This window comes from Equus asinus, chromosome 20 (genome assembly GCF_041296235.1).
Source record: "Equus asinus isolate D_3611 breed Donkey chromosome 20, EquAss-T2T_v2, whole genome shotgun sequence".
In the NCBI taxonomy this organism is placed as follows: domain Eukaryota; kingdom Metazoa; phylum Chordata; class Mammalia; order Perissodactyla; family Equidae; genus Equus; species Equus asinus.
In genome coordinates, this window is record NC_091809.1 from 22,699,003 (window position 1) to 22,712,987 (window position 13,985).

The window sequence follows — 13,985 nt, forward strand, 5'->3', positions numbered from 1 at the left end:
GCCACCTGCCTTCCTCTCCTGGGTGGTGAGATGTGGAGGTCTTTAATCATGGGTCTGGGTGTCGGTGAGGCTGGGTGGCGGTGTATTGTCCCAGGGTGTCTGAGGGCGATTGTGGAGATGCAGTGTGGGGCCAGCGACTTGGGTTTAAGTCCTGGCTCGGCATTTCCTGGTTGTGTGGCTTCAGGAAAGTTAATTACCCTTTCTGTGCCCTTGTTTCTTCATCTGTCAAATGCGGACAGCCCCACAAGCCACATGTAAGGCACACGGTGAGGGGCCTCATGTGACTGTCTTCCCCCAGCAGTTGGCCTGCTTCTGACCACAGCCAGGGCACAGGGCATATGGTGAGGGGGCCCTGACGGTCCTGATAGCAAAAGGGGATGCTGAGGGCATCAGAACCTCTAGCCAAACCCCTGGCTGCCCGTGCACAGCTCAGCCTTATTTACCTCCACCTTGTCCCAGCGCTGTGGAATAAATGAAAATAGAACCCACCTCTTAATAAAGTGGAGAGAGTGGTGCTCAGCCATTGATGAGAGCAGGAGTTCTGATTATGAGCTTGTATTGAGTCCCAACGATTGAGGACCCAGTGCAGACCAGGGAGGGTAGGAGGGGCAGGGAGTCATTGACACCCCCCCCCCACTGGGGTTCTCCGGGGCTTCAGACAGGCCAATCAGGGCACAGAGTCACCCAGGAACCAGGAAAGGGGAGTCTGCTTCCCTGCCCCCCTCATTCATTCATTCCTTCATTCAAACACTGTGGCGCACCTACTGTGTGCCAGGTGCTGTTTCCTTAGGCACAGGGGCTAAGACACAAATTCCTGCCCTCATGAAGCTCACATTCTACTGTGTGAGAGAGAGACAGTAAAAAAGATAAATACACTTTATACAGAGCCACAACTCCAAATCCCAAAAAGCTCTGAAAACCAAAAATTTTTTCATAATGCATTTGGGGAAAAATCTGATTCAAGTGACATGAGGTTATGTATAGCTCTTATTTATTTAACGTGAATATTCTTGTTGCGCTGCAGATAAATTGCTTGATTTTGGGGATGTTATCCAGGCCCCCCTCGGGGGGTTATGCGATACACAGTATTAACATTACGGTACCTTTTGAAAATCTGAAAAAGATTGACTTCCAAACTCTGAGATCAAGGATTTAGGTCGGAGATTGAGATTCTGCTATGTTAAATATTGATAAGTGGTAAGGAGAAAACTCAAGCTAGAGAAGGCAATGGGACGACTATGGGATGGGGACACGGTTTGCAACTTAAAGAAGATGGTCAGGGAAGTTCTGTCTGAGGAGATGGCCCCGGAGATGAGGCATGAAGGAGGGAGGGAGCCTTGCAAACATCAGAGGTGGAGGGAGGAGCGTTCCAGGCAGAGGGAAGAGCAAGCACGAAGGCTCTGAGGTGGGAACGTGCCTGCTGTGGTCGGGGAAGTGGGGAAACCTGTGAGGCTCGAGCGGAGTGAGCGCGGGGGAGGTGATGGTGCCGATTGTGGGCTACTGGGAATGAGATGGGAGCATGAGCGGGCTGGAGGCAGAGGAAGGACAGAATCCACTTCACCGACCAGAGCTCCTGTTTCCGGAGCACGCACCTGACACCCGTGGGCCCCCTGTCGTACAGCTGCCTCCACCAGGGCCAGGAAAGAAGCGAAACTTCAGCACGGCCGACAGCGCCTCCTGGCCAACCCAGTTGGCGCTGTCCATGGTTCTGATATTAAACGCAGGCCAAGGAAGGGTAGAGTCGGGGCCAGAGAGGGTGGCGACAGCAGCCTTGGCCTTGCCCACACCCCCATCCCACGATGGACAATCTTAGGTAGAGAACCCAGATTAATGCGTACTTGCTTATTCAAAAGCCTTCTCAACGTGCTCCCATGGGTCTCAGAGCATCTCAAACTCAACTAGACCATATCCAAACACCGGTTTAGGATATAACTCAGAGTCTCCTTTGCTCAAACCCTCTCACGGCCCCCCATGATGCTCTAATTAAGAACCAAATTTCTCCCAATGCCTCAGGGCCTTTGCACTTGCTATGCCTCCATCTGGAATGCCCTTCCCCTCCACATATGCATGGTTCACTCACTCGCCTCCTTCAAGCCTTTCCTCAAATGTCACCTTCTCATTGAGCCCCTTCCCTACCACCCTATTCGAAATGTCAGAAACCAATCAACAGGCCCTTCCGACTTCCTTCCCCTGTGCAAACTTTTTTTTGCATACACTTATCATCTGCTCATAGACTATTTAAACTCCTCGTTATGCTTAGTGGTCATTATGCCCTCCCTTGCGAGGATGTCAGTTTCATCAGGACAGAGACTTCGTCGTCTGTTCTGCTGGGTCCCCGTACCTACAACGGGGCCTGGCACACAGTGGTGCTCAATAAGTGTTTGCTAAATGAATGAACTAATCACTTGAGGATGCTGATAAACCAGGGAGAAGCACAGACTGATCTTGAGCTGTCCACTTCCAGGTCCTCTCATCCCTCAGTCCTCCTCGTCCAGGAAGCCCCTCTACAGTAAGGGTCCTTCTGTCAGGACTTGAAGTTGGGAGGCTGAGAAGTGAGAGAAAGAAGCACTGTGTGCATTAGAGATACAACAAACGTCTGCATCTCTGCTAGTGTACCCACTCAGCCTACATTTATGAGCACCCACTGTGTGCCAGGCCCTGTTCTAGGAACTGGGGACCCAGCAGTGACCAAAACAGAGACCCTATCCTGGTGGATCTGACATCGTAGTCAGCAGAGAGGCAATAAAACGTGTACATAACATTGGAAGGGGTAAGTTACTCGAAGAGAAATAAACATGGATAAACAGTTAAAGAGTGAAAGGTGTGCGATTCTACACATGTGGTCAGGGAGAGCATCTCTAAGTAGGTGATACTGAAACAGAAATCTGAATGGAGTGGAAAAATGAGCCACGGGGATATCTGCAAGCTGAGGGCTCTCAGCAAGGGAACAGCAAGTGCAGCGGGGCTGCGTTCGGCATGCTCCCGTGTACGTAACTGAGTGGCACTGTGTGATACGGGGGTCATCACTGGGTGCCTGTGAATTTGGGGTGTTTCAAAGCGAGGTGAATCATGGGTTGTGCATCTGTTCCGGGTGGGGGCTGAGGTGGTGCATTTGACAAGGCAGTGTAACAATGTACCTCGTGTGTGTGTGTGTGTGCAGAAAGAGCTGTACGTGCATCAGGCGAAAGGAAACGTGACTGTGTGTGTGCAGTGGTAATGTCATGGTTGTATCTGAGTGTGTTCTGGTGAGTGTGCAAGGGAGAGAGTGTGTATGGGATGCTTTGTGTCAGGGTAGGATAGGGTTGTGAGCATGTGCTCGAAAGCCCATGGGGATTCTGGAAGTGGAATATATAGAGACGCTGTGGGGGTGCGTGTGTGTAGAGTGGCGTGGGGGTGCAGGCTGTGTGAGTGGGCGTATTGGGGGGACGTTGTGGAGCTGTGTTCCGGCCCCAGAGGGAGAGAGAAAGCCCAGGAAATCTCAGTTCCGCCTTGCCCCGGGTCTCCTGGCAACGGCACCACTTTGAAGTTACCAAGAGACCGCGTTGCCAGGGCAACAGGGGCGTGAGTGGCAGCTCTGGGGCGAAGTCTGGGTGAGGAGACCCAGCTAGCGACCGCTTGATCACTCACCTCGTTCCTCCTTCTCTCCCAGTTTCTCATCAACCCTACCTTCCTTTCTTCATTCATTTATTTAAAGAGCATATATTGAGGATCTAGAATGAGCTAGTAGCTGCTCCGGGCGCTGGAGACGCCGAAGTGAAAAGACAAACGAGGTCCCTGCCGTGGCTCTCCCTCTGTCTTCCAGTCGCTGTCTCTGCCTCTCCCAGGGCCTTCTTTGGTCTATGATCTGCCTTCCCCCGGACTCCCAAGCAGGACCCAAGGAACCCCTCGGCCAATGAGGAAGCCAGCTGATAGCCCTCTTCTCACAGCCCCTCAGAGACAGCTGCTGCTGTTTTGCACACAAATGTCCCCGAGCCTGCAGCCCCAGATACACGCTTGTGCGGGTACTCGGGTGCAGACAGAGACGGGCCCACAGCTCATCCCTCTCTCCACTTCTCCAGTGGAATTGGGTGACATCAGCGGGAACACACACAGACACATGCCCACCGCAGTATTCCTCTGAGACATCATGAGCTCCATTTTACAGGTGAGCAAACTGAGGCTAGGAGACTAAGTCATGTCAGTGATTAGGGCTTGCTCCCTCCAACTCTCAGCTCTTATACCTGCCTGATTAGATCACAATAGTAGTATTCGTGCTGCTTCCCTCAGCAAGCTCGCCCAAGGGAAGGAAGAGCCTTTTCTCCCTCAAACGCCCTGATTCCTCCTCGGTCAGACTAGGTTATTTCCCCCTCCACCAGGGGAGGAGCTAGCAGGCCGATCTAAGGTTGATGGACAGATCCATGGACCAACGAAGAAGCCAAGTGCACTGTAACCAATGAGACCTCGCCTTGGGCGGGATTAAGGGCAGAAACGGCCGCCGATTGGACAGAGTTACGTTGCGAATGGCGGAGGTGCTGAGGCGGGTGCTAAGTCCCAGCAGCGCGGCCGGGCCTGAGGAGGAGAACACAGCTGAGGCTGGGCCACCTTTGCTGCTGCTCTGCGGTCCCGGCTCCGGAAAGACAGCGCTGCTATTCGCGGCGGCCCTTGAGACGGCAGGGGAGGGCCGAGGCCCCGTCCTCTTCCTGACCCGGAGGCCTCTGCAAAGCCTGCCTCGCGGGACCGGAGCGGCGCTCGACCATCTGCGGCTGCAGGTAACGGAGGGTGGGATCAGAGGCGGACCAGCCAGTGACGGGGCGGATCGATGATTGAGTGACAGGTCTACAGACCAATGGCGGCGACGAAGGGAGGGCGAGCCGGAGCAGCCATTATGGGGCGGAGTCAGGAATGAGCGGAGGGCGGGACCATGCGAAGCTAGTGAAGATTGACTGAAAGACCCTCCAGTGATGGAGCGGAATTAGCGAAAGGCGGTGCCCAAGGGGTGGAGTCTGCGACAAGCAAGGGGCGGGGCTAAACTTGGGTCTCCTCTGGACGCGAGTTGGTACCAGTGGAACCGGAGTCAGTGATGGGGTCAGACTTGGGGCGCCACTGGCGGGTTTTCCGTGGAAAGTTAGAGATTTGGCAAAAAGACATACCTTGTTTTCAACTAATACTAGGCAGTGATGAGTGCTGGATAATAAAAGGGGGAGAGGGCAAAAGAATATTCCATCACTGTGAACTGCTAAAGTCTGGTACCAGGTACCCGCTGCCTGGGGAGTGAGCGCCTCGTCCAGGACAGTATACAAGGAAACAGGGCTGCTGAGTCTGGCCCTTTCCTTCTTTTCCTCCCTCTAGAAGATCCGCTTCCAGTACCCACGCTCGACCCGTGAGCTTCTCCACCTCCTGTGCTCTGCCCATGAGGCCCGGGGGCCAGCCCCGTCCCTCCTGCTGCTCGATGGCTTGGAGGAGTACCTAGCTGAAGACCCGGGGCTCCAGGAAGCCGCCTACCTGGCTGCCCTGCTTCTGGACACTGCTGACCACTTCAGCCACCGAGTTGGACCTGGCGGTGGCTGTGGGCTCATTGTGGCCCTCCAGACCCAGGAGGAGGGAGACAGTGGGGATGCCCTGCAGCTGTCAGTGCTCCAGCGGTATTTCCCTGCCCAGTGCTGGCTGCAGCCGGATGCACCAGGGCCAGGACAGCACCGCCTCCGAGCCAGCCTGGAGCCAGGTGGGCTGGGCCCCAGGGCAGAGTGGTGCGTGGCTTTCCGACCAGATGGAGAGATGACAGTCACCCCGTGGCCTGCCCAGGCTGGCGACCCCAGCTCAGACAAGGGTTCAAGCTCTGGAGGCCAGCGCTGAGCTTTGGTGTGTGACAGCCTCTCTATGCCTCAGTTTCCCCTGGCTGGAATACTTCCCCCAGGGAAATGTACAGATTCGAAGACCTAAAGAATGTAAAATGCTTTTCCCTTTTAAAAATAGCATTATCATGTACACATTATACCCAAGCCACATACTGTTTCGTTTTGCTGTTTTGAACTTTATAAAAATAGTTTGATGATAAATGTAATCTTTTGAGACTCCCTTTTCTCCCACTCAACATCATTACTAAGATTCAGCCACATTTTTCAGTTCATTCCTTTTTCTCCACTGCATATGATTCCATGGGTGACCCCACCCCAATTTAATTATCAGATTGACTTATTTACTGCTCTGAACATTCTTGCACACATGTCCTGGTGCATGTGTGTGAGAGGTTTTTTGTTGTTTTTTTGCTGAGGAGGATTTGTCCTGAGCTAATATCTGTTGCCAATCTTCTTTGTTTTTTGCTTAAGGAAGATTAGCCCTGAGTTAACATCTGTGCCATCTTTGTGTGTGGGTTGCTGCCAGAGTGTGGCTGAGGAGCGGTATAGGTCCACGCCCAGGATCTGAACCCGAAAACCCAGGCCGCCGAAGCAGACAGCGTGAACTTAACTTCTCCACCACAGGGCTGGCCCCGTGTAAGAGTTTCTAGAAGGGGAATTGCTGGAGCAGAAGGTTTGCACATGTTCAGCTTCCCTAGGTTATGCCAAACTTTTAAAAAATAGTGAAACCAGAACTCCCACTGAACCACCTGATGACACTTGGTGTCATCAGAGTGCTTTTTTCGAACAGGGCCTGACACAGGATAAAGCCCTATGAATTAAGGTTATTATTATTAGTGGCAGAGCCTAGCTAGGGACTCACTGAACAGCTTCCTCTCCCTGGGCGCACAGCTAAACTACATTTCCCAGCAGTCCATGGGGCTAGCTGGGGGGGGGGGGGGGTCCCATGACTATTTCTGGCCAATGGGATTTATGAAGATGAGATGGCGTCCACTTCTAGGCTAGATCCCTGAAACGGCCCACAGAACCTTCTGCTGTCTCTCTCTCTGCTTCTTGGCTGGCAGGATGCAGAGGATCCATCTAAAGACGCCAGGGTGGCCCTGGGGGATGGTGAAGCTACAGACCAGAAGAGTCTGGGCTTCTCATTCATCTGGGGATGGCCGCCCACCTGTCGGAATTGAGATGCGAGCAATAAACCATTCAATGTGTTAAGCCACTCCGGTTTAGGCGTTGTTTGTTATGGCAGCTGGCGTAACTTATAGTGACTGATTGATTTTATTAGGATGATTATTCAGATTGCCAGGTCCAGAATTTCACTCTGGGCTCAAGGCTTTTGATTGCTGCCCCTTATGGCTTGGGCCCAGGGACAGTTGGGGCTTACAGGGCATTTGCAGAAGTCCTGATAAAAAAACTTACACATGTGGATCTATACAAAAAACTATACATTTGAAAATACTGCAAGGTTGTGACTTCCTGAGCAGGATGGCTTGGGCAGAAAGCTGAGGTCAGCAATGCCCCTGGTCCTGAGGGTAGCCTCACTGGCCTTGCCCACTAAGTCTTGGGCCTGGCCTAGCCCTCGTGGTCATGCTAGGTCCCCAAGCTTCTGAGGGCTGAAGTCTTAGGAGCAGGCCACGTAGCTGGGGGCTGAAGGTTCAGGGGCCGGGACGAGGCTGTTCTCATAATGGTTGGAATAGGGGCCATCGGAGGAGCCCCTCTGGGCACCCTGGGAGCCCCCTGAGCTGTAGTCAGTTGAGATGCCAGAATCGGACACCACGAGGTACAGGTACTTGAGGTGGGGTGGGGTTGGGGGCAGCTCAGGAGGCAGTGCCCTCGGGCGCAAGAGCTGGGAGCTGGGATCCAGGATGGTGTACTCAAAGCTGGCAGCCGAGGCCCCCTCCGGCCCAGGCTTCAGCGCCAGAGCAGATGAGCAGGAGGAGGCCTCCGAGCCCGCATCCGTGGCTGCCGTGTCCAGACCGCCACCAGGCTGTGGGAGGTCCTCGCTGGGGGGGCTCCGGGGCAGCAGCCACTTGTCCAGCACCAAGTAGGGGTCCCGGGCATGCTCACTGCCCACCGGCTCCAGCAGGGGCCCCTCGTCCTCTGCCCCGGGTTCCACTGCCTGGGTCACCCCCCAGCAGCGCTCAGAGAGGACCTCCAGGGAGGCGGGGGGGTCCTCTGTGAAGGGGGTGCAGGGGTTCCACCACAGACAGCCGTCGTTCTGGTACAGCCACAGCTGGGGAAACAGCGCCAGCTGCTCAGAGCCCGGGGGTGTGGCCCAGGAGCAGGGAAGCCCCGGCCCCAAGGACAAGGCCACCTACCTGGAAGTTACCCTTGTGGGTGGTGAAGAGGCCCTCAAACTCGCTCTCGGGGCTCGGGATGCCAGGCCAGATCTTCTGCTTCAGAGCCCTGGTGAAGCCAAAAGAAACGAGTACAATACTCCCCAATACATCCCCAGCACCAGTCACAGGGGCACAGATCATGATGGAGGCAGAGGAACGCATAGGGACTGAGGAACGGGGGCTCTGGCTGAAGCATCTGCAAGGCCCCACAAAAGGGTGATGGGAATAGGGTTTTGAAGGATGAATAGGAGTTCAATACACACTGCTTCATGCTCCCTCTAAACCTGGCCCAGGCTTGCCTGGAGGTTCCTTATGTTACTTCCCTTCTCCTTTCCATGGTTCCCCAATGCATTCAGAATATAATTCGAACTCCTCCCCACAGCGCTGTGGAGACTCTGCATGTTCTGACCCCTGTCACCTCCCTCACCTCATCATCCACCACTTCTCCTTAGACACTCTGCTCTAGCCATAGAGCTCTTCTTGCAGCTGCTGCAATGTTCCAAGCTCCTTCCTACCTCAGGGCCTTTGCACTTGTTGTTTCTTCTCCCCACTTTTCATGTGGCTGCCTCCTTCCAACCTTCGGGTTTCTGCTCTGATGTCACCTCCCAGAGGCCTTCCCTGATCATCCCGTCATGTCCCTCGACCCCCTTTGTTGCTCCAGCATCACAATTTATAATCAAATATCTGTTGGTTCCCTTGTTTGTTGTCTGACTCAACTTTGAGACCCTCAAGGTCAGGGATGTGTCTGGTTTGTTCTCCACTTTCTCCCCAGCGCCTAGCACATACCTGGCTCTCAAGGTGTGTTTTCCAACCAAGTAAATGAACAGGGCCTCGAAAGACAATGAGGAGATTGCTTGGGGGAGAAGGCAGGAAGGGCATTTCAGGCAGAAGGAACAGCATGTGCCAAGGCTTGGGGGTGTAAAACCACATGGTCTGTGCTGGGAATTACAAAAACCTCAGGATGGCTCGTCATATCATAAATCTTTCCGTGAAGCCCATCTGATGGATTTGACAAAAGTTGATGACATTGGGAAAAGGAATGAGCAAAGGAATCCAAGAAGGAGCAGCCGCTGAGGCACAAGGAAAACCAGGTGAATGTCCCCCGAGAATTTTAACCAAAATTCTGGGTCTGGTCTGGCTGGCCTCCCAGCCCTGCCACTGACTGCTCACTGTGTGACCTCGGGCAAGTGCCTGACCCTCTCTGAGCCTGGGTTTGCACAGCGAAAAGGGGACGCTGGTGGGGAGGAGTGTGGGCCCGGGCCCGAACGGGGCGCTCACCGGCGGTGGGAGAGCAGCGCGAGCACAGCCAGCAGCAGCAGGATGAGCACGAGGATGAGGGAGAGCGTCAGGAGGAGGGGGTCCAAGTCTGGGGAGCAGGGAGGCGGTCAGGGCGGGGGCCTGGCCCGAGGCTCCGCCCCAGCCCCTCCCGCCCCCCGCGCGGGGCCTCACCACTGGCGGTCAGCAGCGACGCGGGCTCGGACCAGGCGCTCCAGAAGCCGCCGAAGCTCGGCTCAGCCATGCGCGCGCGCACCGCGAAGGTGTAGCGCGTCTGGCCGCGCAGGTTGCTCAGCACGCACTCCGTGCGGCCGTCCAGGATCTCCACCTGGGGGCGGGGCCGGGGTGAGAGGCGGGGCCGGAGGGGGCGGGCCCTGAGGGCCGAGCCAATCATAGGAAGGAAGGGCGGTGCTCAAGCGCGGCGGGAGGAGGGGGCGGGCGATGAAAGCAGGAGGCGGGGCCCAGGAAAGCTCGGAGCCAATCAGGGCAGGGGCGGGGCCAGAGCATAGAGGGGCGGGGTCTGGGGTTTGAGACCACGCGGGTAAGTGGGGTTGGATTCGGGTGGGCTGGTGGGCATTGGGAAGGAGGCCTTGTCGCGGGCGTCAGGGGCGGGACCCGGAGGGGCGAGGCCATGGGGGCGGGGCCGTGATGACCATCTGCGCGGGACTTAGATGGGCGGGGCGGGGATGGCGACAGGGGAGCCTTTGGGAAGCTGGGCGGTAGCGGCGGGCCTCACCCTCTGCGCGCCCCCGGCGGCGTTGCCTGCCGAGATGTTCACCTCGTAGCGGATAAGGCTCGCCATGGGGGCCCCAGGCGGCGGGAGCCAGCGCAGTAGCACGTGGCCGCCCTCATCGGCCAGCCGCGCCAGCAGCCCCGCGGGGGGATCCAGGAGCACTGCCAAAGAGGGGATGCTCAGGTGGGGGGAGACCAGGGGCCCCTCCCCCGACCACCGCCCCGTTCCCGGCACACCTACCTACTTCGTTGACCTGGATGACGCGGCGGTAGCGTGGAGCGCCCGAGGTGGCCGCTGTGACGCGCAACTCTAGGGGCACGAAGCTCGACGTGTCGGCCGTCGGCAGCGAGCACCAGAAGCGCACCGCGCCGCGGGCCGTGGACGCCTGGTGCAGGCGGCACGGCTTCCACGGCTCACCCCTGTGCGCCGAGGGACCAGCGAGGGAAGGGAGCAGGTTGGAGACATTGCCCGCACCGTGGGCGCACTTCGGACACTACCACCAGGGGGCGGCCCAGCCCCGACGCACGCGACGCCTTGGTCCTGATTTGGAGGGGTGTGGTCCCGGCCCTGATGTTTGGGGTCGTGCTCCAGCGGTGATCAGGGGAGCGAGCGTACAAGCCCTGGCCACTAAGGGACGTGTCAGTCCTGACCCCGCAGTCTTCCCCCAAGTGCCCCCCCCGGGGAAGGTGCCCTCCGGCCCCTGGCAACAGGAGGCGTCCCTAGCAACGAGCTCCGGGGCGCTCTGCCTCCCGGGTCGGACTCACTCGAGCTGGTAGGAGAAGCTGTAGTTTTCGGGGCCGACCCCGGCGCTTGCCGCCTCCTCCCAGAAGCACACCAAGTCCTCCAACCGCTCGGTGAAGCATAGAAGCTCCTCGGGCCCGCCGGCCGCCAGCAGGGCCGCTGGGGGTGGGCGCAAGGGGAGGGGGTCAGGGCAGCCGAGCCCGGTCCTCCGGCCCCAGCATCTTCCCCCTTCTTCCCGCCGCCTGTGCGCACCGATAAGAAAAAAGCCCCGCCCCGCTCTCTAACCCAGCGAGGCCCCCTGAGGGGTCCGCAGAGGTGCTGCCCCCCGAACTCCCAAGCGCAGGTTGCTTGCCTTACTGTCGCCCCCTACACACACACCGGCCACCTCGCGAAGGGCTGAATTGCGCGCGGTATTCAAGGCCTCCGCCTCCCGATGCCGCCCCGCCCCAGCCCAGGACGTGCGTGCCCGCGGGCGAGTGTGGAGGAGGCGGGGCCCCCTATCGGCCCCAGCAGGCTCCCCGCTGCCCGATAGCGCCAACCGTGCCCCCTGCCCCCCTCCCTCGGCCCGGCGGGGAAAGGGATCTGGCGCCCGCATGCAAACCGTGTTTACAGTCGCCTGCGGCCCGGCCCCTCTGCCTCGGACTCGAGCTTTATCCTCCCTCCCACTCTGGAGGGTCCCCCAGGTCCCCTCCCTTTGGGGACTCTCGACTGCAGTACCTAGACCCAGCACCACCCCTGCCCCGTTAGCATTTAGCATGTCCCAGGCTCCCTGAAAAGATACAATAGGAAACTTATGTCCCTCTCTAGCGTCTCCCCCAGAACCCAGTCTGGGAACTGAGACCCCAACATGCCCCACTAGGACCCAGTCTAGGGGTTCAGACACCAGCTTGGCCCCCAGGACCCAGAGGGGACCTTCAGAACCCAGAAGGCCCCCAGGACCCAAAATAGAAGTTCAGGCCCCAGCATTGCTCTCCAGGCCCCAGTGCGGGGGTCCATACACAGCCCCATCCTCACCTTTGCTTTCAAACTTGGGGTCCGAGGAGTTGGGTGGGGGAGCCCAGGCGGCCCCAGCGAGCAGGAGACAGAGGGAGCCGACTCCAGGCCAAAGAGGCGCACCGAGGTGATTCATGATGCAGCCCCCGCTAGGAGGGGTCCAGGGCTCCCGCCCCCCCCCTTTTCCAGCCCTGGCACAGTCCACAGCTGGGTCAGCAGCTGCCTCCGCCGGACACAGCTGGCCAGGCGCTTCCCGGCCAGGCTCCTCCAAGTGGCAGCTTCCCGGAGGGGGCGGGACCAGCAGGCAGCCTGGGCTCAGATAAGCGGGAGGCTGCTGCCCTGCCTGGCCCGCGGGAGGGGGCAGGGGCTCTCCTGGGCCCCGGGGCAGCTGGGGGGCTGGAACAGAGTTCTGCCTCAGACACACTTTCTTGCTGTGTGACCCTGGACAAGTGACTTACCTTATCTGCACTTCCATCTTCTCATGTGTAAAATCCAGCTTGGCATATAGCACACATTCCAAAACTGTAAACTTGATAGTATCGTGCTAACCAACATCTTTTCCCAGTCTGGGGAGGAATAAATAACAACAGTGATAGTGACTAGCGGTAGAGGGTTTTCGCAGTGCTGAGCAGGACGGCCAGACAGTATGCACGATCTCATTCATATTTGTAAAATACATATATTCTGGAGTGAGGTTTCATTTGTGATTTTTTTGGAAAAAAAATTTTACTGCTTACAATTTTTATATTCTTGGGATTTTAGTTTACAAGGAGTACACAGTTCTTTTAATGATCCGGAAAGTGATTCTAGAACAAACTGGAAAAGCTATTTGCTTGGGTTGAGCTCAAACGGAGGTACCCCTCGGCCCCCGCCCCAGGTACGTGCCTGGGGGAGGGGTGGTTACCTACCTCGCGCCACCTGCCCGCCCTAGACTAGCCAATCAGAGTTCTTCACTCCCTGAAGCACAGTGATTGGTTAAGGGTGAGCACGTGATCCAAGTGCATCCAATGAGCTTCCGTCTTGGGACTTTACCTGGAGTTACTGGGAAAGGGGGCGTGGCTCTCTGTCGGACGATAAGATCGGCGGATGGAGTGGCCAGAGACATCTGTGCCACTAAGAGGGAAGGAATTGCCGGATGGTGAAGCTAACACTGGCTTTTGCACCGTCTGTTCCCTCTACCTGGAAAGCTGTTCCTCTAACTATCCACAGGGCTCACTCCATCATTTTAAGCCTCTGCCTAAACGTCACCTCCTCAACGAAGCCCGCCTTGATCGCCCTCCTTAAAATAGCAACCCACCCATCCCAAACTCCCCGTCGCTGCTAAATGACTTATTTTATTATTATTATTAGTTTGCATCCTCTGTGCTGTTGTCACCTAACATGCATTTGATGTTATGTTATTGATTCGCCTCCCTCACTGGTCCATTTGGTTCATTTCTGCATCCCCAGCCCCTAGAACAGGGCCTGGCACACAGTAGGCCCTCAAGAAATACGGGTGGAGTAAAAGATGAGGGAAAAACCAAGCTAAGAGAGGTAAAGAAACACTTGGTCTTGAGTGAGTCCCCGGATGCAGCTGTGCTCGGGCGCTCCCGCGCTTTTAAAAACCAGAAGTCATTCCACGAGAATCTCTTCCTCAGGACATCGGCGTTTGGGTGTGTGTGTGAGAGAAGCAGAAACGGTAAGCCGTGATTCTGAGAGGCGAGCCAGCCCAGTGGGGAAGTGGACGTGTCTTGACACATCGGAGATAGTTCAAGTTTGAGCCCCAATCTTATCAGGCCACCTTGGGTCAATCACTTGACCCTCCCGAGTCTCCGTTTTTCGTGTATAAAATGGGCACAATAACAGTCCCTACTTCGTTGGGTTGTTATGAGGATTATGAGATAGATTCTGTCATGTTCTTAGAACAGTGTACACAGCAAGGACAGCAATTGCTTGCTTAAGCTGGTTCAAGAAGGTGATGTTACTTACACCCGATTGGCCTTAAGAGACTTAGAGGGAAAAAAAAGCCTGTAAGTAGCATGTTGTGTACCATAATTGACTTTTTATCAGACTCTCCGTGAGGCTTCAATTCTG

General features: G+C 56.5%; 2 protein-coding genes across 2 annotated transcripts; one reads left to right on the forward strand and one right to left on the reverse strand.

The window, feature by feature from the left end:
• Positions 1-4,475: 4,475 nt before the first annotated feature.
• Positions 4,476-7,049, forward strand: SWSAP1 (SWIM-type zinc finger 7 associated protein 1). The gene is made up of 2 exons (XM_014865488.3): positions 4,476-4,748; positions 5,329-7,049. The coding sequence occupies exons 1-2, from the start codon at positions 4,500-4,502 to the stop codon at positions 5,830-5,832; spliced, it is 753 nt and encodes a 250-aa protein (XP_014720974.1). The 5' UTR covers positions 4,476-4,499; the 3' UTR covers positions 5,833-7,049.
• A 153-nt stretch (positions 7,050-7,202) lies between these two features.
• EPOR (erythropoietin receptor) lies at positions 7,203-13,125 on the reverse strand. Its single transcript, XM_044752896.2, has 8 exons — positions 11,934-13,125; positions 10,943-11,078; positions 10,419-10,597; positions 10,182-10,339; positions 9,620-9,773; positions 9,449-9,536; positions 8,150-8,237; positions 7,203-8,064 (listed from the first exon to the last, which is right to left on the reverse strand). Exons 1-8 carry the CDS (start codon positions 12,046-12,048, stop codon positions 7,453-7,455), a joined length of 1,530 nt encoding a protein of 509 aa, XP_044608831.1. The 5' UTR covers positions 12,049-13,125; the 3' UTR covers positions 7,203-7,452.
• Between the last annotated feature and the right edge of the window lie 860 nt (positions 13,126-13,985).

Bases quoted from the DNA above. Each gene is read 5' to 3' on its own strand.
- EPOR (XM_044752896.2), bottom strand. From the start codon at position 12,048: ATGAATCACCTCGGTGCGCCTCTTTGGCCTGGAGTCGGCTCCCTCTGT. The intron at 9,774-10,181 runs GTGAGGCCCGCC...CCCCGCCCCCAG, and splicing joins CCGCCGGGGGCGCGCAGAGG to GTGGAGATCCTGGACGGCCG. The intron at 9,537-9,619 runs GTGAGGCCCCGC...CCTGCTCCCCAG, and splicing joins GTCGCTGCTGACCGCCAGTG to ACTTGGACCCCCTCCTCCTG.
- SWSAP1 (XM_014865488.3), top strand. From the start codon at position 4,500: ATGGCGGAGGTGCTGAGGCGGGTGCTAAGTCCCAGCAGCGCGGCCGGG. The intron at 4,749-5,328 runs GTAACGGAGGGT...TCCTCCCTCTAG, and splicing joins TCGACCATCTGCGGCTGCAG to AAGATCCGCTTCCAGTACCC.